General features: G+C 41.3%; 1 protein-coding gene across 1 annotated transcript in view; it reads right to left on the bottom strand.

Moving 5' to 3' along the window:
• Nucleotides 1-23,580, bottom strand: part of TBCD (tubulin folding cofactor D) — a 226,913-nt gene that overhangs the window by 167,549 nt on the left and 35,784 nt on the right. Inside the window, exons 9-13 of the mRNA XM_019542712.1 lie at nt 20,522-20,654; nt 16,516-16,673; nt 14,095-14,155; nt 12,608-12,682; nt 7,109-7,203 (exon numbers count right to left, since the gene is read on the bottom strand). Of these exons, the coding sequence (XP_019398257.1) occupies nt 7,109-7,203; nt 12,608-12,682; nt 14,095-14,155; nt 16,516-16,673; nt 20,522-20,654 (522 nt within the window). The remainder of the gene's footprint in view (nt 1-7,108; nt 7,204-12,607; nt 12,683-14,094; nt 14,156-16,515; nt 16,674-20,521; nt 20,655-23,580) is intronic.

Here is a 23,580-nt window from a genome sequence, read left to right as displayed (position 1 = left end):
CTGGGCAGGAGAGAAAACTGGGCTCAAATGACCCCAGCTAGGTAATCATCAAGCCTCCTCTTAAAGACCCCCAAGGTAGGAGCCAGCACCACTTCCCTTGGAAGTTGGTTCCAAATCCTAGCCACCCTGACTGTGAAGTAGTGCCTTCTAATGTCTAGTCTGAGCCTACTCTCTAAAAAATTATGGCCATTATTCCTTGTTACTCCAGGAGGCGCTCAGGGGAACAAGATCTCTCCCATTCCATGCTGGCCCCCCCTAGTAAGTTTATAAATGGCCACCAGGTTCCCCCTCAGCCTTCTCTTGTGAAAGCTGAACAGGTTAAGGTCCTGTAGCCTCTCCTGGTAGGGTCTGCCCTGCAGTCCCCAGATCATGTGAGTGGCCCTCCTTTGGACCCTCTCAGTGTTGTCCACATCCCTCCTGAAGTGCGGGACCCAGAACTGGATGCAGTACTCCAACTGCAGCCTGACCAGTGTCGCACAGAGGGGGAGGAGAACTTCCTTGGCCCTGCCTGTGATGCATCTGTGGATGCACAACAAGGTGCAGTTAGCCCTACTGACCGTGTCCTCACATTGGCAGCCCATGTTCATTTTGGAATCGATAATGACTCCAAGATCTCTTTCTGCCACTGTGCTTTCAAGAAGAAAGTTCCCCAGCCTATAGGTATGCTGCTCTTTCTTACTGCCCAAGTACAGCACCCTGCACTTATCAGTACTGAATCCCATCCTGTTCTCATTTGCTGTAACCTGTTCAGGTCCAGCTGTATCCTGTCCCTCCCTTCTAATGTGTACACCTCACCCCAAATCTCAGTATCGTCTACAAATTTAAACAGGGTGCTTTTCACCCCCTCGTCCAAGTCGCTAATAAAGAAATTGAACAGTGCGGGCCCAAGGACCAAGCCCTGGGGGACTCCACTGCTCACATCCCTCCAAGTTGAATATGACCCATCCACCACCACTCTCTGGGTTTGGCCCCTCAGCCAATTTGCTATCTCTCTGACTGTGTAGGCATTAATGCCACAGTTGCCTACCTTTTTAAAGAGGATGGGGTGGGAGACAGTGTCAAAGGCCTTCCTGAAGTCCAGAAAGACTACATCCACCGCGACACCTGCGTCCAATGATTTTGTGACCTAATCGTAGAAGGCAATCAGGTTGGTGCGACAGAACCTGCCCCTAATGAAACCATTCTGGTTACCCCTGAGCATCATCCCCACTGCTGGCCCTTCACAGATGTGCTCCTTGATAATCTTCTCAAAGAGCTTCCCCAGGATCAAAGTAAAACTAATGGGCCTGTAGTTGCCCAGGTTCTCACACCTCCCTTTTTTGAAGATGGGGACCGTACTGGCCCTCTTCCAGTCATCCAGCACCTGGCCAGAGCACCGCAAGTGCTCATAAAGCCATGCCAGGGTCCCCGCGATAACCCCTGCCAATTCCCTCAGCCTGAGGTGGACAGCATCTGGACCTGCTGATTTGAACCTTTCCCCTCAGACTGGCCTCCCAGGCGATCCTGCCCATCAGTTCCCTGAGTAAGTCAAAGTCTGCTTTTCTGAAGTCCAGGGTCCTTACTCTGCTGCTCTCCTTTCCTTCCCTCAGGATCCTGAACTCAGTTATCTTGTGGTCACTGCTACCCAACTTGCCATCCACTTTTTTATTCTCCAACAATTCTTCCCTGTTTGTGAGCAGCAGATCAAGAACAGCAAAGCCTCTAATTGGCTTCTCCAAAACTTGCACCAAGCAGTTATCCCCAGTGCTCTCCAAAAACTTCCTGGATTGAATGTGCAGTGCCATATTGCCCACCCAGCAGATGTCAGCATAACTGAAGTCTCCCATGAGAACCAGGGTCTGTGATGTGGAAGCTTCTGCTAGCTGTTTGAAGAAAGCTTCATCCACCTCATCCTCCTGGTCCAGTGGTCTATAGCAAACACCCACCACTATATCACCCATATTGCTCTTCCCTCTGACCCTAACCCAGAAACTTTCAGCAAGTGTCTCTATGCTCTTATGTTCCCATCTCACCTCAGGATGCTCTCCCATGTCTCCATATCCCCTTTACACTGCAGAACCAATACCACACACAGTACTCTAGCTAAGACCTAACCAATGCCAAGTTGACCAGTCTTGTTACCTCTCAGGTCTGTCTTACTACACTGTTAATGCAGCACAGAATTGCATTTTGTAAATGTACCTCCGGTGCCTTTACACAGAGCAGGGAAGGGGGGTGCACAGCTGGATGTGGAGCAGCGGCGCACAGTGGTCAATGGCGGTGGCTACCGCTGCGTGCAAGCTTTCCCCACCCCACACGTCTGACCAGCTGAGCAGCACCTTTGCAACCTGCAGAGGGGCACCAGTGCCCTTGCCCCACACCAGCCCTGCTCCTGGAGGCAGTGGGGTGGGGGGGGGGGTGGCGGCACTCCATCCCCACCATTCATGCATACCCTCTAACGCCTTCCCACATACCCCCAGTTGACAACCCCTGGCCTAGCCAGTCATCTCCCATTCTGTACTTCTGCATTTGTTTCTTCCTCCCTAGGTACAGCAGCTTACATTTGTTTGGTACCTAGTCCTCCAATTTATCAATTTTTTTTTAATTGTATTTGCATGCTCCCAAGTGTTTGAAAGCTGTCCCAGTGCAGACTTGATCAGAAACCTCTCTCTTCGTGCATCTAAATCTTTAACAAAAATGTTTAACAGTGGACCCAGAACAGGACTGATAAACCCCTCTTGAAACCTTCTGGCATTCTGCTTTTAGCTGAAAAACTGTTTATGCATCTACCCAATAGTAGTGCTTGCTTAGCTCTCTTAAAATACCTACCTGTTTGAAGGAACAAATCAAGTATCTGCTGGGCCCTCACACTGTTCATTACCAATTATTTGTCTTCTTTTTCCAAACTTCATAATATATTTATATTTTCTTTCATGGAAAAGCCTCTTTTACCACCATGCTTAAGATTCCTACCATGTGCAATTACTCATTTTGCTTAATAGCATCCTAAAATCCTACACAAAACACATACCCCAGTTTTCCTTTACCCACTAATTTGGTTTTCAAAAATATTCTAATGGGCTAAAGCAGCACAGCAGTCACAAAAATAAAATGACACTTTGGCCACCACATCCACATAGGTGCTTCACAGCTATCTAATGCCTCAAGTTTCCTTCCATAAGCACTCAGTACCTTTACCAACAAATTATTCCACACTTTCAACCCACCATACACAGCACTTTATAGCCATTCACTATAAAGGCAGTCTGTTAAGATGTAATAAACACCAAGTGGAAATCAGTAGTACTGTAATGCTCAGGCTCAAACTACTAATTACATCCAGCCAAAAAACAAGAATTCTATTTACCTCAAAATGTTGAGGTAAAAAAATTGTATTTGTTACACCTTTGTTGAATGTTTGGACCAAACAAAAGCCAAATATAGACACTGGTGGTGGAGATGGGTACATTTAAAATTACAGGATACAGAAAAATCCCAGATCAAGTTCCTGCTTTAAATCAGGCAGAGCAGAGCAATAACATGAACTTGAGTCTCCAACATCCCTGATAGTCTAATTGCCAGACTACCAGCTATTCTGCTGTGAATAAGTGCCTGTAACAGTTCCATCATGGACCTAAAAAACCTTCCCAATGACCATTTCATTAAAGCCAATAATTTCAATTAAAAAAAAAAATTAGTTTCTAAGAACCACCATTTTTTTAACGTTAAAAAAAAATTATTGAGCATCTCGTAACCTAAACTTTGTACCAGCTTAACAATGAGATGTTGGGAAAGAAACTGAGTCATCTATGCAGCAATTTAATAGAATATTAGAACAGTAATTATTGGCAATTCAATTACTCAAGTAAAAAGTGACTGGCCCTCTGAACCATATCCCAATGTAATGCTCAACGTCCCCATGCTCTAGAATCATGAACTGTTGCTTCATGGCACATCATCTTCCAGTTGTTAAAAGCAGAAGAGTTAATTTACTTAGGGATGATCAAAACTCAACATTTCTACTTGGGAGGAAACTGACATTCTAAAATGTCCTTTCCTCCCACATCAGATAGAGAAAAGTCAACATTTTAAAATTTCCCATCAAAATTTTCAAAAGGGCTGAGAAATTATTTCCACTTTTAAAATATACTAAATATACTAAATCTGAACAAAGCAGAGGTGAAATACAACACTTGTGGTATTTTCCAGGAAGTTCCCCAAATTTTTGTGGAAAAAATATCAAATTTGTAGAGCCAGTATTTCTATTATGAAAAAAATCTTTCATTTGAAATTTTTCAACCATTTCTATTTTTGACATACGCTAAGTATGAGTTGCCCAAGAATTAGTAAGGGAAGTATAATTGAACACGCAGACAACAGCAGGATACGATGATAATATGATGCAATTCCATGCTGTTCATTCAATAAATACTTGTACGTGTTGTTCCTTCCTGTACATATTGTATGAGGGTCCACAGAGTTCCATCCAGGTTTCCATTCTTATTTAGTCTGTATATAAAGAGCTCTTTAAAAGGTTAATGAGGAGACACAGGCTCTAAAGTTTTCACTGACCCACAAACAACCAGCTTTTTCATTCAGACCTGTGAAATGACTGGTCCAACATTTGAGAAAAACTGGGACAAGGACAAGAGGCAGCAGCTGACTTAGGTCCAGGGAAGACTGAGATCATTCTGACTGGCTGAGAGAAGCAGCTGGAAGCAATGATGAGGGTGAAATCTATCTCTGACTCAGGAGGTGTCTCCTATTTGTGACTGAAGTGATTTTAAGCAGTCCAACATAAAACAGTACTTTTGGCAGAAAGACCACCACTCCTGTATAACAATCTGCACTGACTGCCTATTGGTTTCTGGGTGCTGCCTGAAAACATTCAAGCCAAAGTGGTAAGGAAAAAATAGCTAAAAAGAGGTTGCAATGGCTGTAGTCCTGTTATTAAATTAATCATGTTATAGAAGCACCTTTTGAGGGGAGAGATGCTAAATTAATTTACAGAAAAAATTAGTCAGGCCACAGATACAGGACAAGGGGGGAAAAATGAGAGAGAAAAATCCTTTAACAATATAATTTAAAATCCTGCAACAAAGTAATTATATGCCCTACATTATCATGATGTAGATATTCAGTCAAAGAAAACATACTGTAGTGTAGAGGTTCCCAATTCCCGGGCCGCACCCGAGTACTGGGCCATGAAGGGTTGGTTGCCGGTCCACAGGAGGGCTGGCTGCCGGACTGGAAGTGACCGAGGACCAGCAAACCGCAGACTGGAAGTGACCAGCATACTGCAGACGGACAGCCAACACTTTTTTATGCTGAACCCCTGCTGTAGTGAAGCTTAATGGCTTTTCTTTCCGGCTTTTCTTACCACAATGAATCACTGTGAAATGGTTTGGTAAATCGAACACCTATGGATTACTACCACCATCAGTATTAACTGAAAGTTGAAGGGCTCACTGTCCAAACAAGCTCAAAAAATATCTTTTTGGGAAGAGAGTTTTATTCAACACCTCCATTTTATATATATGAAAAGCTTTGGTTAAACAATATAACTTAGTGGCAAACAAGGAAATCCTAACAGATTAAACGATTTAAACACAACTGTTTCTCATCCATATATGATTCCCAGATTCCTGGAGCCTATCAGTTTACAGTTAGCATTCTACATTTTAGCTCTAATGCTTTCCTATTGTACCAGGCTATCTTAAGTCCATGAATAAAAATCTGAAGTCTCAGTTCTGTGAAGCCTTACTCACATGCTTAACTTTGAGTTCAGTGGAACTGGTCACATTCTTAAACACAAGATGCAAGAACCAGGGCCAAAGGAAGTAGACAGTAGTTAGACACAAGGCCAAGATTTTTGCATAATTGAAGAACATTTAAAATTACAGGAAAATACCAAAACTACTGAACATCTCCCTGCAGGTGCAGAGCTTGATTTGCCAACATGGAGAACCTTGAGCTGCCTCCAAACAGGGGTCAGTAAGACTAGAGTCAACATGCAACTATGGTGAGACTCTAACAACACAAAAACCACGTATTAATCTGGAGGAAATTCACAGATTCCAGAACACTTCCTGGCCTGCCCACATATGGGGGAAACCATGCATCGATGAGGACCCCACTAAGGCTACTGACTGAGCAACAGTATGCGCCTGTCCTTGGACTCAAATTTGAACATGGAGACAGGACACAAGACGACAGTAAAATGAAACGAAACACCGTGCCAATTTCCAATGAAACAGTTCTTCAAGTAACATTATAATTGTTGACTGTCAAAAGCTGTTGGTAAATATCAAATTCATTAAGAGATGTATATAATTTATATGAGGATGTGGATGCATGGTATCTTTTGTTTTCAAACATATTTTCCTATATATTAAGTGCACAGATTCTATTAGCAAGATTTTATTGATTATACATGTTTTAATGCCTAAAATGCACATACACTGTGTGTCTTTGGCACAGAGAGTATGCAAGTTCCTCATTCCTGAAACAGATTAGTAAGCATGGACTCTTGCAAGCCTGTGTGGTCCCAAGGAGTGCATTCCCTGGAAAGTCCCTTTAAATGTTATTGTGTATAAAATACATGCAAAAGATAATTCTTTAAAATAATGAATTCCAATATTAATGGTTGCAATTGTCAAAGGATAAATGTAACTGACTAAAACTTCTCATTTATACCTAATTTTTCACTTCTGATTAAGAAGAGAGATTAATGCAAACAACAACCAGTTTATAAAAGCAATCTGAATAATTAACTTGTTTAAACACAGTTAAAAGTAGAATAAATACATTAACATGCTGAAAAATAAAAGACTATTCTGTATAATGATATAAATCAATCACAACAGAAAAAGAAAAAAACAAATAAACTGGGTTTCTGAAATGAGTTTATTTATTTTTAGAAGGGACACACAATAAAATATTATTAACAAAAGTACCTTAAATATCTTTCATGTTTGAGCTTGCTAGTTACTCCAGAGTTCATTACTAGTCATCAGCAGCACCATCCATGTAAGGGTAGGCAAGTTCTTTGCCAAACACTAAGACCTCATATTTCAGAACAGCACGATCTTGGAGACACTTAAAACATACCAGAGTTCAAGCAACTTACCATCAGAAATTCGAGAAGGGAGTAACAATCCTCTTCTGCCTAATTCGGCCAGAGCCAGACATCCACCATGCCATGAATTATCCGTTTCCTGGTAACTAATTTCAGAACAAAGACTTTTGTTTAGTTCAGCTCAAGTTTTTCTGAGTTTCATCTTTCACTGACAACATTTTGGCAGATGCATAATCCAAATCACCATAGACCTGCCTCAAAACTTGAAAAACAAGGAAAGAAAACGCAGCAACTACAGACCCTTGAAGCTCCAAGGAAAATTTATCTATGGCACCTCCTAAATTAATCACGTAAAATAGCAGGAATGCCACAATGATGTGGCACTTCCAATACAAAGTCCCTGATTTCAGGCCCTTAATTTTTTCTAATGTTACCTGTGAGGTGATAGTTCTCATTTTTCTCCAGACATAGGTGATTGTTTTTGGAAAAACTGAAATTAATGTATTTGACAAAGTAAGTGTTAAACAAAACTTGTTGTGAGTTATGAAAACTGTTTACACTCTTTTTGGTACCCAGTTACCCAGAAAACAACAGTTAAGACCCTGAAACTCTAGAAACACATAATTTGAATCTACGCTTGATCTTGTCTGAAAACACTACATTCAGGGAAAATAATTTTTTATAAAAATAATCATAATGTATATGCTCAGTGATATTATTTTCCCTACACATTGTGTACATGTGCAAACAGGGCACCCACATTTCCCCCAGTATTCATTCAGCTCCTTTTTATGTTTATTTGATCAAGATCATTAGAGTACAACAAATTGAAAAGTGAGTACTGAGGCATTTATTTCACTCCTTCACTCTAACTTTTCTTTCTTTTAAAACTCAAATAAAAAGATTAACGCTAAAAATAATGAAACGTTAAGAAATTAAAAATCAGATGTTTCAAATATGCAGTTAAAATTATGGTTCTTCTTGTATAGTATTTGCAGCACAAGTAGCAATTCCTGTACCATGTTGCTCAACATTTCCTACTATAAGACTCTGTTTCCAGCCACATACAACTGCCAGCCTGAAACCATTCAGTATAAACTGTTCCATGATAGATCCCTGCCTGAAGTTGAATTTTTTGAAGGTTTCAATTATAATAATTCAGATTTATCTCAGAATGTGACTAAGAGGAAAAAGAATGCACTATTTTGCAAATGTTAAGATAGATTTTACAGTTGTTTCTTTAAAAATCTCTGGTACATGAATGCACTGGCACAAGGGCATGAAATCTGAAAGGGGATTCACCCCCACGTCAGGGAAGCATTTTTTGCTTTTCCCATGAAGTTTATCCTTATTTGATCAAATTTGTAACCTCTAAAAAAAGGTTTGTATATATATTTAAATAGCCTAATGTTTGGCAGCTAAAATATTCTTAACAAATGCGTCTTCCCTGAACAACTTCCATGGTGTTAACTTTTCCTGCACTACAGAAAAATTTCAAAGAACTGCACTTGTGTGACAGTAGAAGGGAGGCCAAATGCTATGAATAAAACTAATGCAGGTGACCTAAGATTTCCTGCTGGCCAATGTGAGGAGAGTAGGGGAAAGCACATCAAACCCTGGTGTTGATTTTATGTCCACATTGAAACAGAGCTAAGGCACTTACAGTGAGTCACTGATCCTCCTGTGTGCTTCTCTTGCAATCTTTCTAATAATCTTTGCAGCAAAGTTATCTTCATTCCCACAACAGCTTGTGCAAAGGTAGCATTGTAACACTACAAGCATGTCTTTGCCCACCACTGTGTGCTGTCTCAGCAAAGGTAGTAAGAGGAAGCGGACAAACAGCCTCAGAGACTGATGAAGTTATGTTTCGGTAAGGTACCCAATATCATGGATCAAATTGGGGTTGATGGTCCCTCACTAGCCAGCAATGACTCACAGCAGCTGTAAAATCTCCCTGATCTGTTTTTGTTTAATTAGGTACAAACTCTAAAATTAGTTTTAAACATGGATTTCATTGTTTGGCACAAGACACAATAACAAGCTTCTGCTATATATAGATTAACATGTGTAACTACTGTACTTGTAATGGAAAATCTTCAAAATTTCACACCAACTTATATAACTAAAGAACAGTAAGCATGGAATGAAAAAACCTTGCTCAACTAAACTGTTCAATCCAAGTGAATGTTAACACCTATTTAATTTATTCATCACTATCATCTCTTCAAAAAAATCCAAGACAGTAAATCTAGAGAAAGATCAACCTAAACTATTTAATGGCTTGGATTATTCTATGACTTTCAGTGTACTATTTAGTTTATGACATTTAGTATTCATGCAGACACCTACAACATCCAAACAGATTTCACTGAAATAGAAACTTCAGTATAAAAAGTCTGGAGTAATTAAGAGAGTCATTGAAAGATTTTTCTACTCTGTTTACTAGAGAAATACTACATTAAGATTAGTTGCAATCTACAAGTCATAGTTCCTCTGAATAAGGTTCAGTCAAATCCTCCAAAGCAAAACATACATCTATGTCCTGGATTCTTCCCCTTAGTCTTTTCTTGCCGCAATATAAAGCAGAAGCTGTGTTTGTCACATCTCTGTTCTATGCTAGTCACAGAAAAGGTTAGCCACAAATAGTAAAAGGTATTTTGATTGTTTACTGAAGTCAGCACTGGCATATTATCTCAGCCACTGTAAGCTGGGCAGTTTCATTTTATTTGGTATTTCTGAAAAAGCTATGGAGCAGTCACTGTGAAAAAAGGAAACTTACTTGAAACTAAAAAAACAACACTTGTTATATCTAAGTGAAATTAACTATTCCTGTATAGCAGGGGTGCTCAACCTCCAGCCTCATGGGCCAAATGCAGCCTGCAGAGCCTTAAAATGTGACCCGCAGGGTTCCCCATGGGTCAGAAAATTTGGTGGCAGGGAAGCGGGGGCAGTTAATACAGCTACCCTCCCTCCTGCTAAATTCCCAAACCCTGCAGAGGTTCAGAGCCAGGCCATGCCTGCTTCCCTCCATGCAGTTGGGCTGCAGCCCCCCCACCAAGTGCAGAGCCAGTTGCTGCTGAGCTACACCTCTCCTCCCCGCTTGGGGCCAGGCCATGTCCTTCCCCCCCACGTGGGGCCAAGTTAGGGCTGGGTCAAACATCCTCCCCTCCCAACCCCCTGGAGTTGGCTATGGGCTGGGCCATGCTCCGTTCTCCCTTGTTACCTGAGTTTGATTTCTAAAATTTTGACTTTTGTTATTGTTTCACAGTTTTTAAAAATATAAAAAAGGAAACTTCCAACCCAAAGCAACGACATATCTAATTCGTGATTCACTGGCTGGTTCTCTGTCTTGCTACAACTGGCCTGCCTCGTCATCCAATTTATCTTATTGCTTCTACATACTTCATCATCTCAAGTGTCTGAGTGGACACATTCACGTATTTTGTATTATGTCAAGATGAAGATGTAGCGGTTTAAAAAAAAGAAAGTTGAGGAAGAAACATCCAAGACTCTTCACTAACTTCTATAATTTAAATAAAAATATTAGTTCTTCCTAGTTCTGCTTTTAACTATTCAGTTTACTCATGGGCAGACTTGCTGTGTGAAGTTCTCCAAGTTCCTCTGCCGTGCTCCAAACAGTAAGGGTACAGACTGTAATGGCCAAGGCATTTCAAAATGACCCCTGCCAAAGAAGAACATCTTTGAAGCACTTCATTTTACTCCTTTGACATCCCACACTGCACTATTTTTCCCCACCCCCACAGCAGGGTGAGTGACAGCACTGTCCAGTGTGCTCAGCAACCTTGAGACACCAAAAGCCAAGAGGTGCCAGGACTCTTGCTCTCCAGCCCCTTAGCAGAGCTGTCGCGCGTCTTTGAGGTCATTCTGAAGTGCTCAGTAGGAGAAGGGAAGAACAGATGTACACATCTGCAGCGCTGAAGCACTCCAGGATTCAGAGCATTTCAAATGCATACCTTTACATTTCACAAGGTATGGAATACATAATATGCCTTCTACTTCTATTTACAAGCCAGGCAAAAATGCATTCTTTAGTTACATCGATTGACATTAGGGCTGTGCAAAGCCAATTTGATTTGACAGAGATTCAGCCGGATTCGGTGGTCGAATCACCAAATCCAAATCAAATCACAGGACCCTTTAGGCTCTCTGAACTGAATCGGAGCCCTCCAAATCGATTCAGAGAAATTTGGAAAGATTCGGCGATTCAGATATAGACACAGCTTTAAATGTTTTTTCTACATACCTCTAGGTAGCAAGCGGCTCGTGAATGGTGAGATGCTGGGACGCATGGAGTGTCCCACAGAAGCACGGGGGGCTGCCCAGTGCACTCAGCAGAAGACCCGTAAGTGGATCAGAAGCACTTCCAGTCCATGTCCAGGTCCACTGGGGAGCGTGCAGGGCGCCCCACCCCGGCTCAGCGACTGGTGACTCCTGTGTCGGGGGGGGCTTGCGCACCCAGGGTCCCCCCATGGCCGATCGCCAAGCTGGGGAGGGGGGCACCATTCACTCCCCAGTGGACCTGGAAGTGGAATGGAAGTAATTCCAGTTCACTTCTGGGTTCGCTGCTGAGCACATGAAGGGCCCCACCGCACTCCTGTGGAACGCTCCATCCACCCCAGCATTGCAGCGATCATGAGCCGAATCTCTGATTCTCTGAATCAGCATCGAATCTTCAGATTCGGCTGAATCGAAACAGAGACAGTGATTCAAATCAACTAATCGGATCCCTGTTCCTGATTCAAGCCGAATATGAATCGAATATGGCCCGCTTTGCACACCCCTAATTGACATACTATGACATTATTAACAGTCCTTCCACAGCATTACTAACTTGAAAAGTACATGTACAGTATTTCACTATTACCTGGAAGCCATACTTATATTATATACTCTTCATTTTTTCTGCTATTTTAAATATTCACCTTTGGAATGAAGGAAAGGGATCGTAACAATCGTATTTTCATATTAGCAAAAATATCACCTTTACATGTAAAAGAATACATTCCCCCTTTTTTTCATGATTTAGAATCAATTTTGTGTTAAACATAAATAGCGTGAACATAGAGCTCCACCAATGCATCATTATTAAGCCTGACTTGCTCATGCCAGAGCATACGTCATAACAAATTTTGCACATATATTATATGTGGTATGAAAAATTATTTCCTAGAGACTGGGATGGAATCACCAATTCCAGTCACAATTTAAATATTGAATATTGATCTCTTCCCATGAAAACGTTGTGCATTAACTGAATGACTGCCTGAAACCCAAGATTTTGTTCTGTTTTATTAACTGAGAGCCTAAAATAATGAAGTTCAAATTCTGCATGATTATTAAAGTTTCGACAGCATTTTTCATAAATATAAGCCCCTTACGGTTCTATAGCTGTTCTGATCCAATTTCTGCCTGACTGTTGCCATCCCATTCCAGTAGTCATCACATTTCAATTGTAAAATTATATATGTAGAAGGGAAAGCATTTTAATATTCAAGACATTCTTTGTATAAGAATAAAACACTATTTTACCTAAAGCAGTCCAGTAGAGATCCAACCACATCGTCTGCTAACTCTTTTGGAAGCCGTCCAGTTAGTCTACCAATTCTGCAAAAGAAAATAAAGTAACTCATTGGTATTGTATTCAATGTCTAATTATACATTTTCTTTAAATTACTGTAAACTTACCCTAAAATGACTGGATTTAAAGTATCAATAATAATGCATTCTTTCAGTAGTGTTACATTATAACACAAAGCCAAGCTAAAAGCACAGAAGTACAAAATAGCATAGTTTCATAATTGGTAGGGTCGGAAGAGACCTGAGCAGATCATCAAGTCCAACCCCCTGCCATGGCAGGAAAGAGTACTGGGGTCAAACAACCCCAGCAAAGTGTTCATCTAGCCTCGTCTTAAAGACCCCAGGGTAGGAGCCAGCACCACTTCTCTTGGAAGTTGGTTCCAGATCCTAGACACCCTGACAGTGAAGTAGCGCCTCCTGATGTCTAGTCTGAATCTACCCTCTGCCAGCTTGTGACCATTATTCCTGGTCACCCCTGGTAGTGCTCAGGGGAACAGGGACTCCCTCAATGCCTGCTGGTCCCCTCTGACTAGTTTGTAACAGGCCACTAGATCCCCCCTCAGCCTTCTCTTGTGGAGGCTGAACAGGTTCAGGTCCGTAGCCTCTCCTCGTAGGGCCTGCCCTGCTGCCCCCTGATCATGCGAGTGGCCCTCCTCTGGACCCTCTCCATGTTGTCCATATCCCTCCTGAAGTGCGGCATCCAGAACTGGACGCAGTACTCCAGCTGCAGCCTGACCAGTGCCGCGTAGAGGGGGAGGACCACCTCCCTGGACCTGCTCGAGATGCATCTGTGGATGCATGACAAGGTATGGTTGGCCTTCCTGACTGCACCCCCACACTGCTGGCCCATGTTCATCTTGGCATCAATGATGACTCCAAGATCCTTTTCTGACTCTGTACTGACGAGAAGGAAGTGCCCCGGCTTGTAGGTATGCTGCTGGTTCTTCCTCCCCAGGTGCAGCACCTTGCACTTGTCAGTGTTGAAGCCCATCCTGTTCTCATCCGCCCACCCCTGTAACCTGTGTAGGTCCGATTGCAGCCTATTCCTCCCTTCTAGCGTGCCCACATCCCCCCACATCTTAGTGTCGTCTGCAAATTTGAACAAGTGCTTTTTACCCCATCATCCAAGTCGCTGATGAAGATGCGTGCCTTACCAAAAAAAAAAATTCAAATGGAAAAACATTAGGTAGTTAACAGATGAAGAAATATTACTGCAAAATAACCCAAAAATAAATCCTGCACTGTCACTCCAGTCCCAACCTAGGTTAAAATTCTTTGTGGGAATAGGACACCCATTATCCCAGAATACTAATCATCATGCTAGCAGTAGATGAGATGGATTTAGTTTAAACAGAGAAACAGACGCAATTGATTAACCGTGGAAAACATTTAACTGTTAAACTACTTTATTAGTATTAAATTAACTGCAAGAAACCTACCCTTTTGCAGCAGACCACCTGACAATGGTGTCTTTGTCTTTCAGTCCAACCAGCAATTGTTCTGTAGAGAATTTAACACAAAACAGATTACTTTGTGATTTATTTAGTTTTGCAACAAAAACAGCATTTTTTCTACAATGCTCAAACTGAATTCCTTATCATAAACACTTTAATTTAAACCAAAACATTTATATCCAAATTTCCTAGGTTTATGATGTAAACAACATTTGAAAACAGAGTAGTAAGCAAAGGGTATAAATGTTTTCTAGATAGGCTACAGGCTTGGCATTTTAAATATTAGACTAGATTTAAATAATAGTTATATCACTTCTGAAGACCTGGCTGAGTAAAAGCTTCTGCCAGGGAGACCATAAAGCAGTCAGCACACAATAAACAGCTGCAAGCAGAGAAGACTATCTGTCCTGTTGTGCAGAGGATTAGGTAACCTTCCTGAGAATCCAGCATTGTGTTTTGTTAGACGTACCTTATGGAACTCAAAGAAATATGCAGAATCAAGACATCTCTGTAGCTTATATTACAACTTTACATGTGAGTATTTTAAATGGTGGCAACAATTGGGGCTACCTATGCCACACATGCTCCCTGCAAGTGTATTAAGGGTAGGGCAGGTGCTCCTATCTACATATGTTGCTTCACATGTTAAACTCTGGATACTGAAAAGCCACACTAATTAAGCCACCCTCAGCTTCACACAAATGTGGCAATACTATTCACAGTTCAGCAAATAGCTCCATGGTATATAGCTAGTCTGCAAATTGACATGCCCTGACATAAATCTCAAAGAACTGCAGTGACTGTAGGACAGGGGACAAGCAACTGGCAACCACTAGGCCAGATTGAGCCCACAAAAAGGGCTCAGGGCAGCATTGGGGACTGAACAGCACACAGCTGCATCAAACTGCCCGTGCCCTCTACAGCCCTCCCTGCTGCCCTCTCATACTTTACCAAACAGGGGTTGAGTATCTGAAGCAGAGATTAAAAAAAATAAAGAAAAATAAAGACTGTTTCAGTTCTCTGGGGAGATGGAGATTTGCTAGGGTTACCATATGTCCAGGTTTTCCTAGACATGTCCTCTTTTTTGGCCCCCTGTTCTCATGTCCAGGCAGGTTTTTAAGCTGCGAGCAAATGTCTGGGTTTTTGCTTTCCCAGGCTTGGCTGCTTGGGACTGGGAGCAGCGGGCAAGGTGATTGGCTGTTGGGGGTTGTTTTCTATGCGCCGACCCCAGCAAGCTGCTCCCAAGTAAAAGAGCAAGAGTGAGAGTGTGCACGGGCAGCAGGGCTGGGGGCTGCAGGTCAGGAGGGGCACTGGCAGCGCTGGCGGGGAGGAGGAGGCAAGGGGCTGCAGGTTGGGAGTGAGGGGCACCAGCAAGAGTGGAGGATCAGCGGCTTAGGAGTGAGGGGCAGAGGCAGGGCGTGGGCATATCACTGACCCCACTCCCTACAATCATATACCCCATCCCTCTCTCCTCCCCCACCCTGTAGGTGTCCTCTTTTTTGATACTGGCAATATGGTAACCCTAGCATTTGCGGCTATGGAAAGGGGTCAGGTCACAAGTTCTGGCCTGTCCCATGGAGGCAAAAGGTTGCCAGCAGTCTCCAGTCTTGATCAGTTGTTGCTATGGTAGCTCCCAACTCTGAGAGGCTTCCCTGGGATCAGAAAGGGCTACAAAGTAGACCCCTCTCACACCCTGGCTAAAGAACTTGCATATGTCACAATTTTGTCTCACCCCAGCCTGGGGACTGTGTATGCATGCCCACCCACAGTGCTGTATTTTTTTTTATAGTGCTACTAATTTTGTAGCACTATAAAAATAATGACTGCCTAAGCTCTTAGAAAATACCTCTCATCTATTTCTAGAGTCCCTACTAAGCAGATGTTGCAATTTATTTGTATCATCCATAGGTGTTACTGGTGCCAGGGTTACTACATCATATGGTGAAAACAAAAATACTTTTGGAAGAAGGGAAGGACTGTGCGATCCTCTACAGTTATTGCCCATGTACTTATAATATAACCATTAATGATGTATCCAATGACTATGATTATGATACACCGGACACAAGAGGCTGCTGCAGTGGTGCCACCATAGCTTTCAAATTTCAGCTGTCAGATTTTAAATGTATTCAACACAGTTCAGATTTAAAAATAAAAAAGAATTATAATTCATTCCTCTACACTGTATAAAATATGAAGGAGGTCTTTGAAAACTGCGAAGTAAAATAATGGGAGGAGAAGTTTTGGATTTGGGTTTGTTGTTTATTTTTGACACGGGACTTTTTCATTCATGTCCAGTTTACATACACTGACTTTCAAATTTATTTCTTAAATCCCTGGCAGGCTACTACAATTGTATTTTTAGCTAGCAGACATCCTTGTACTTTTTATTTATATCCAACATACCTACAACATTCTCAACTTCTCCTGGAATATCATATTCTTCTTCTTCTTCTTCATCATCATCATCAATAGCACCAGCAGCTGTTACTTGTTTACGTGTAGCTGGAGGCTGAGCAGAAAACTGAAGATTGGCAGCTAAAGATCTACAGCCACGTTGATACCTGTAGAGGAAACAGCCAAAGTTTACTTCCATTTTTTAAGTTACAGACTAACGAGAACCTGGAACAGGACATATGCCAGAAGTTGTACCCCCCAGGGGTACTTGAAAGGGCCCTAGGGGGTACACATGGGTGGGCAGGGATGGAGCGCTGCCACACACCATCCCGCACTGCCGCACAGGCACCACCTGCCTGACCAGACGCAGGGGAAGCTTGCATGCAGCAGCTGCTGCCACTCCACATCCAGCCACGCACCACAACCCTCCGCCACCCACCCTGCTCAGCTTCCAGGGGTACACTGCTCCGTGTCTGGCCACCTGGGGGTACAATGATCAAAAAGGTTGAAAACCCCTGACATATGCCATACTAAAAACTAGGAATGTAATAAGATATACTATTTATTTAACAAAAAAGTGCTGTGATAACTGGTTAGCTTAGCAGTTATTCTTTAGCTCAGGGTGGACGTAGTCTGGCAGTAAAGGGGTAGAAGGGAAGCCCCATGGTGCCACAGCAGGAACTAGAAGGCAGCAGGGTAGGCAGGAGGGAGGGAGATATGAGGGAGAAAGGCCAGGGGGTACTAGTACCCATACCCTAAGAGGAAAACAGGGAGCAGCCTAATGACTCATCAATTAAGCAATTAGCTGCAGGAGGACTGTGTTGTCTAGCTAGGCTTGCCTCCTCCCCCACTTGGTCAAAAAGCTCCTTGAACAGGGATCAACCGTCAGCGTAGCTATATCCAAACTGCTATATTATCAGTTTATCGTTTAACCAATCTAATTAGATAAGGTTAAATGAATATTTTGTTAAATGATATCTACATCCCTAATCAGAACCTACTTCAACATAATATTTTTTTTAAACTAGTGTGGGAAAGCCTTTAACATGAACCCAAGCAATTCCTACTATATGTTTTTATATAACGAAGCATGGTTCTTACAGAAACCTGTAAGCTGAGCTACCAAACCTCCCAACGCAGGTTCATGCTAGTTTAATGGAGGCCTTCCATCTAAGTACTAACTTCTTCAGGAATTATGCTCAAGATTCAATAAGTAGCATCTTGTCCTCCAGCTCAACAAGCCAAAGCCTCCTCCCTACAACACATTATAGAAAAGTGCTGCATTTCTGAAGCTGGACAACATGTATTTCTGAGGTTAAACGTGATAGTTTTTTTGTATTTCTAAATGTGAGAAAGAGCAATCTGAATTTAAGTCCCTCTTCTCATCATCCATCACCCATTTAGGCCTTGCATTCAGCCAGTTCTGCTTTTCTTCATGGTTTCTTCCAGGCAACCCCCTCCATTTCCTCTTCATATTTTTGAAATTAAAATATATGCCCCCTGAAAAAACGTATATAACGTAATTTGATAAAGTACTTAATGCATACAGTGCAAGGTCAAAAAACTTGAAATCCATACTTGATTTTTCTCCATTTTACCTTTTTAACTCTCAGAAATCCCTCACAACTAAACTGCAAAGCTCCATAGAAAAGTAATCATGTATTTTCATTGTCTGTAATTGTTATGTACACCCATGGCACAGGATAAATTATTCATAGAAATATTTAAGATATCAGAATACTTTTACTAAGAGCCAAATACTTAAGTGCCCCAACAAAATTGCAAGTTGAGTGACCACCTTCTGCTAAATTCCCATCTAGATTCATTTGGACAATGTATATGACTTACTGAACTAAATCACTGGTGTGCACCTGAAAACGATTACCATCATATTGTACTTCCAAGAGGCCTCATGTAACTGGCAAGTGAAATGATTCCTGTATAAAATTTTGCCTATCTTGTTACAATACTAAGTTGTTCAATTTCTTTGGAATGAAACTTGCTCTATAAAACATAACTTATGGTTATAAAAGACAGAAAGAGACTTCTTATAAATATATTCAGAGACTGAATTCCATAATTTATTCTACAGATGCTCCCAATTTTCTGAAATAATTTTCCATGTTTGTATTTTGTAGCTTCACTTCTTTGCTGTTCCCCCTCCTCTTTTTATTTTCCTGTTACGTTATTCAAGCATGGAACATTTTTTCCCTAAACCTCTGATCAGAAAAATTAGATATCTAGTAAGTCAAAATTACATGAAAACAAAAAGCTGGATTTGATTCATCTCTTACGGTACTTGAAAATCATGTCAATTTTAAGAAAGAGTTAAAAACTGCTAACATATGTAACAGACCTTTTCATAAGGAGGACTGGGGCAAAAGAAATCTCATGACGTTTAACAAGGACAAGCGCAAAGTCCTGTACTTGGGATGAAACAATCCCATGCACCAGAACAGGCTGGGACCTGACTGCCTGGGCAGAAAAGGACCTGGGGGTTACAGCGGACCATAAGCCAAATATGAGCCAGCAGTGTGCCCTTGTTGCCCAGAAGGCTAATGGCATATTGGGCTGCATTGGTAGGAGTGTTGCCAGTAGGTCCAGGGAAGGGGGTATTCCCCTCTATTTAGCACTGGTGAGGCCATGTCTGGAGTACTGTGTTCAGTTTTGGGCTCCCCCATTACAAAAAGGATGTGGACAACCTGGAGAGGGTCCAGTGAAGAGCAACAAAAATGGTGAGGGGGCTGGGAGACAAGACTTACAAGGAAAGACTGAGGGAACTGGGCTTATTTAGTCTAGAGAAGACGAGACAGAGGGGATCAGTGCCAATCCAATATCTGACCAAAATACTTTAGGGGTAAGTTCTGCATTTGGAATTCCAATCACCTAAAAAGGTAAAACTGAAAACCTAAAAAGTATCAAATCAATTTCCTAAAGACTCCTTCCATTACTATTTGTACAACAGAGAATGTCAACCCGCAAGCCAAAGATGGTAGTGCAGCCCATTTGGATAAGTAGCTAACCCAGCTTTAAACAAACTGGCACGGCACCAAGAGCACTTCAGCTGCAACAGCACAGCTCTCAGCACGGACTAGTCATGAGTCTTTATCCATGGTTTGGGGTTCTGACAGCCTGTGTTTAGTCCTGTGCTGTTCTAGTTACACTGCTATCAATACCCACGCCAGTCAACTTAAAACTAGTTCAAATAATGTCTACATGGGGTGAAGTTGTACCTTACAACAGCAATGCAGAAGTACCTTCAGAAATCACATATCACACCCCAACTATTCCACATGTTAAACAAGTAGCTATCTTCAGGAGTGATAAGGGTAACAATTCTGCTACTAGAATAATTTTTTAGGCCTAAGGACTCTCTCAAAAGGTGAAAAATACAATTCAAAAGATAAAATAACTGAGAAGAGAGCCTGCAACTGTAAAATATCAGTGTGAGAAATCTGAAAAAGGATTTGCCCTGGGGCAATAAGCAAAACCAGACACCAGAGGAAAGGTGGCAGTACAATCTGAGCTTAAATTCAATAAAGTAGGATTGCAAACTTTTTTTCTCTTATGGACATTACTTTTGATCAAAGTCTAAGAATTCTCTAATATTTTTACACTAAAATAAAATTAATAAACCTTTGTCACAAAGGTCAGTACCTTTTCATCTTCTGCAAATGTTAAAAAGGTCTCCACTTTACAAGAATGTGTTATGCATGTTCTATATGCAAACACAGAAAAGCACAAGATTTAGCTTGTCAGCAAACTTAAATTCATATTGTTAAATATGAAGTAAACTACAAGCACACTAACTGCAGATAATGATAAATTACTGAAGGTACAACAAAGAAGAAACCTATTTTATTACAGAATCGAGAAAGAACACATTTAATCTTACTGAACTAGAAATAATTGAATTACTGTGTATGGTTTTATTATTCACACAACTCTAAACAGATTCACCTATATAAACGACTAATGCAAGTAAAACCTTGACCTTTTCCAGTTTTCAACTAACCTCCACTTTGCCACCTTTGGTTTTAGAAATGTCAGTCCAAGTCGCTGAACAAGTTTCACTCCTAGCTTGCGAAGAAGCGTCTGGTTACTTTCCGAAAGCTTGCAATTATCAAGGCACTCAAGTACAGTAGAAGCTACAAAAGAAAAGGAGCAGCCTGTACAAAAGTGCAATTCCTGTTTCAGGATACTCTGACTGAAAAAAAAAAAGTTACTAATATGCAACTAATTTATTAGTCTTATTTAATCACTTTAAAACATTCACGATTAATAAAATGGAGATAACATTCCTTTGATAAATGGGAAGTATGTTAATAATTAATTGAGTGACATATGTTAAGACCTCTGAATGTGAAAAATATTAAGTCCAAGATCCTCAAATGCACATCAGTGCCTAACCTTCATTTATTTTAGTGGGAGTTAGACATGTAACCACCTTTAAGGATTTGGGCCTAAGTGTTATCTATAGTAACAGATTATAGAGAACAGAACTGGGAATCAGAGGGCGCTTGTACACGTGACAAAATTGGCCTTATATGCAGTTTAATTGCCCCTTTTAACTGTTTTAATGGCATCACCATTTACATCAGCACAGCATATTAAGTTTTAAATTTCGTCATGCTGTACACATGCAGTAGCATATTTTGCTTTAAATGACTGTTACGTAGCAAACTAACACACATCCAATGTATTTTAGTTTGCTACGTAACAAATTGCAGCAATACATCCAGAGAAGATGGCGGGGACATGAGGAAGCTCAGGCTTGGTGGGCTTCCAGCGTCCATGACCCACCCCCACCGCATTCTCCAGCCACCAGCACACTCAGTCGCCCTCCTGCTGCCTTCCTGCACTGCCCCAGGGGCAAGGCAGCCCATTCCCAGGTGGTCCCAGGTGGCAGGGACAGTGCACGGGGCACTAGAAGCCCACCAAGCCTGAGCTTTGCCCAGCACACCTAGGATTCCAGCACCTCATGCACTGTTGGATCTGGTGAGTGCTGTCTGAAACCTGGGGCAGCACCCATCTGCTAGCACCCTGCCTGGGCGGTGCTGCTGCCACAGAGGGAAGCACCAGGCCTCTTGCAGCTCAGGGCTCCACGACCCAGCAGCACTGCGTGCAAGCAAGCTCCGCTTAATGCTGATGGAAAACATACAGTGACAGAAGTCCTTGCCATAATGAGTAACTCAATACCCCGTTAGTAGGAAGTTGTAGAATTAAAAAGTTACTTGAGATAGGGACACTTTTTTCCACAAATAAACATAACCTCTTTTATTTCCAGCCGACAGCCAGCCCCAAATGCCTTGAAGAATAACCCTAAGGCATTTTAATAATTACTATGGACAAGTAATTCTTTGCAGTACACTTAGGCAAGTATTGTTCTTACAGAATGTGCTACAAGCTTAAGTATTTAAATATTACACCGATCCAAGAGTTCAGAAGCTTGTTACATCTGTCCTGGGTCTGTACTTTAGAAAGCACTATTAAGTTAAGGGATTAGTAACTATTTCAAACTCTAAGAAACAGCAAATCAAATGAATTAGAAATGAATGTTCCCAACTTTCAAACAGATTAAAGGATTTATTACAAGCCCTGACAAGCTTTGAGATTGACAGAATTTTAAATGCAAGCTTTCTGAACGCTTCCTTGGTTTTTATTTTCCATTTTAATTCCAATTTTAGTAGTTACTACACCAGCAACATTTAGTCCAAAAATTAACACTTTATATATGAAAACATTAATTACTAATTCTGGCAATTTGAGAGAGCGAAAGAATGCTGGAAATGTCAAAAAAAATTCTGAGAAAATTATTCATGATAGAGCTTGAAGATATTCATCCTACAAACCTAGGAGGTCCAGTTTAGTAGACAAGTTCAAATGCTTTCCAGAACAGGATAAGATTTCCAACCACTGGCCCTTAAACCCACTCACTTTCTTTTTTTTTTTTTTTTGGCAGAGGGAAATGGGGCATGGGGTAAATGGGTGGGAACAGAAGGACGACACTGAAAGGCAAACCACAGAATTTCTCCAATATATTTAATCTCTTACACATTTCTCAGCTTGCTGTCAGTTTTAGAAGTCATATTTAGATAATAGTTTGACATTCTTTGTCATAGTCTCTTGTCAGTTTCTAGTTTAATGCATTGGGATCCCACGTGCTTCATTCTTACTAAATTCCCAAATTATACTAAACTTTTCTGTAGTAACTTAATCTGGTATCTCCTATTCTTTCACATATTTACAAATTTGTAACCACTGAAACTCTTAGGATTTTCAGAGACACAATAGTCAAGGAATATGGTCAATCACAATAACATTTGCCACTAACGTTATTATCACTGGCCATATTTCTACTCCATACTAATACATCAGTAATGATTTTATTATGCTATTACATTACATGTGTATAGGCAGACTTGTATTACTGCTCATTTTACCAACAAACTATTTACATATTTTCAGGTTGTTTTTCCCTACTGTTTTTCTACTAAAATGTCCTCTTTGATGTTTGTTTTTACTAGACTACCAAAATAGCCAATTTCCTCAGCATTCTCTAGTTCTCCCTAAACACTTGTTATAGCAAGAATGAATAACAGACTCGATGTCATAAACAGCTTGGTCTTTTTCCCCACTGTCAAAGGTATTCCATAGCTTCTCCCTACCAAAGCTTTTTTCATAAGCCAGTCCACGGCCCTTATGAAAAGAAAGTTTGACAATGAAAGTATCGAAACGTGCACTTAACTGTGGAGTAGACTAATTAGCTCCATAGTAAAGTTGTCATCATTTACACATGTGCCAGTATTAGAGCACAGTAAATTAACTAACTCCACCATAAGATAGTACTGTCAGGAACAGTACTGTCTTATAGCAGAGTGCTTACATGCATTGAAACACACAGGTAGATAGTGACGGGGCCTGGCTGAGGCACAAGGATGCTACGGTGAAGGGGCTGCCTACCGCCTAGCCCTCCACTTTAGCATCCTTATGCCTCAGCCAGTTCCTCTGCCACCTGAAGCTGCCACCCAGAGCCCAGGGCTGAACCCCACAGACACACTGCCAGCCCAGGAC

Source organism: Crocodylus porosus, unplaced genomic scaffold (assembly GCF_001723895.1).
Source record: "Crocodylus porosus isolate Cpor-Errol unplaced genomic scaffold, CroPor_comp1, whole genome shotgun sequence".
In the NCBI taxonomy this organism is placed as follows: domain Eukaryota; kingdom Metazoa; phylum Chordata; order Crocodylia; family Crocodylidae; genus Crocodylus; species Crocodylus porosus.
The sequence above is the reverse complement of the archived record's forward strand: the minus strand, read 5'-3'. Positions and strand labels throughout refer to the sequence as shown.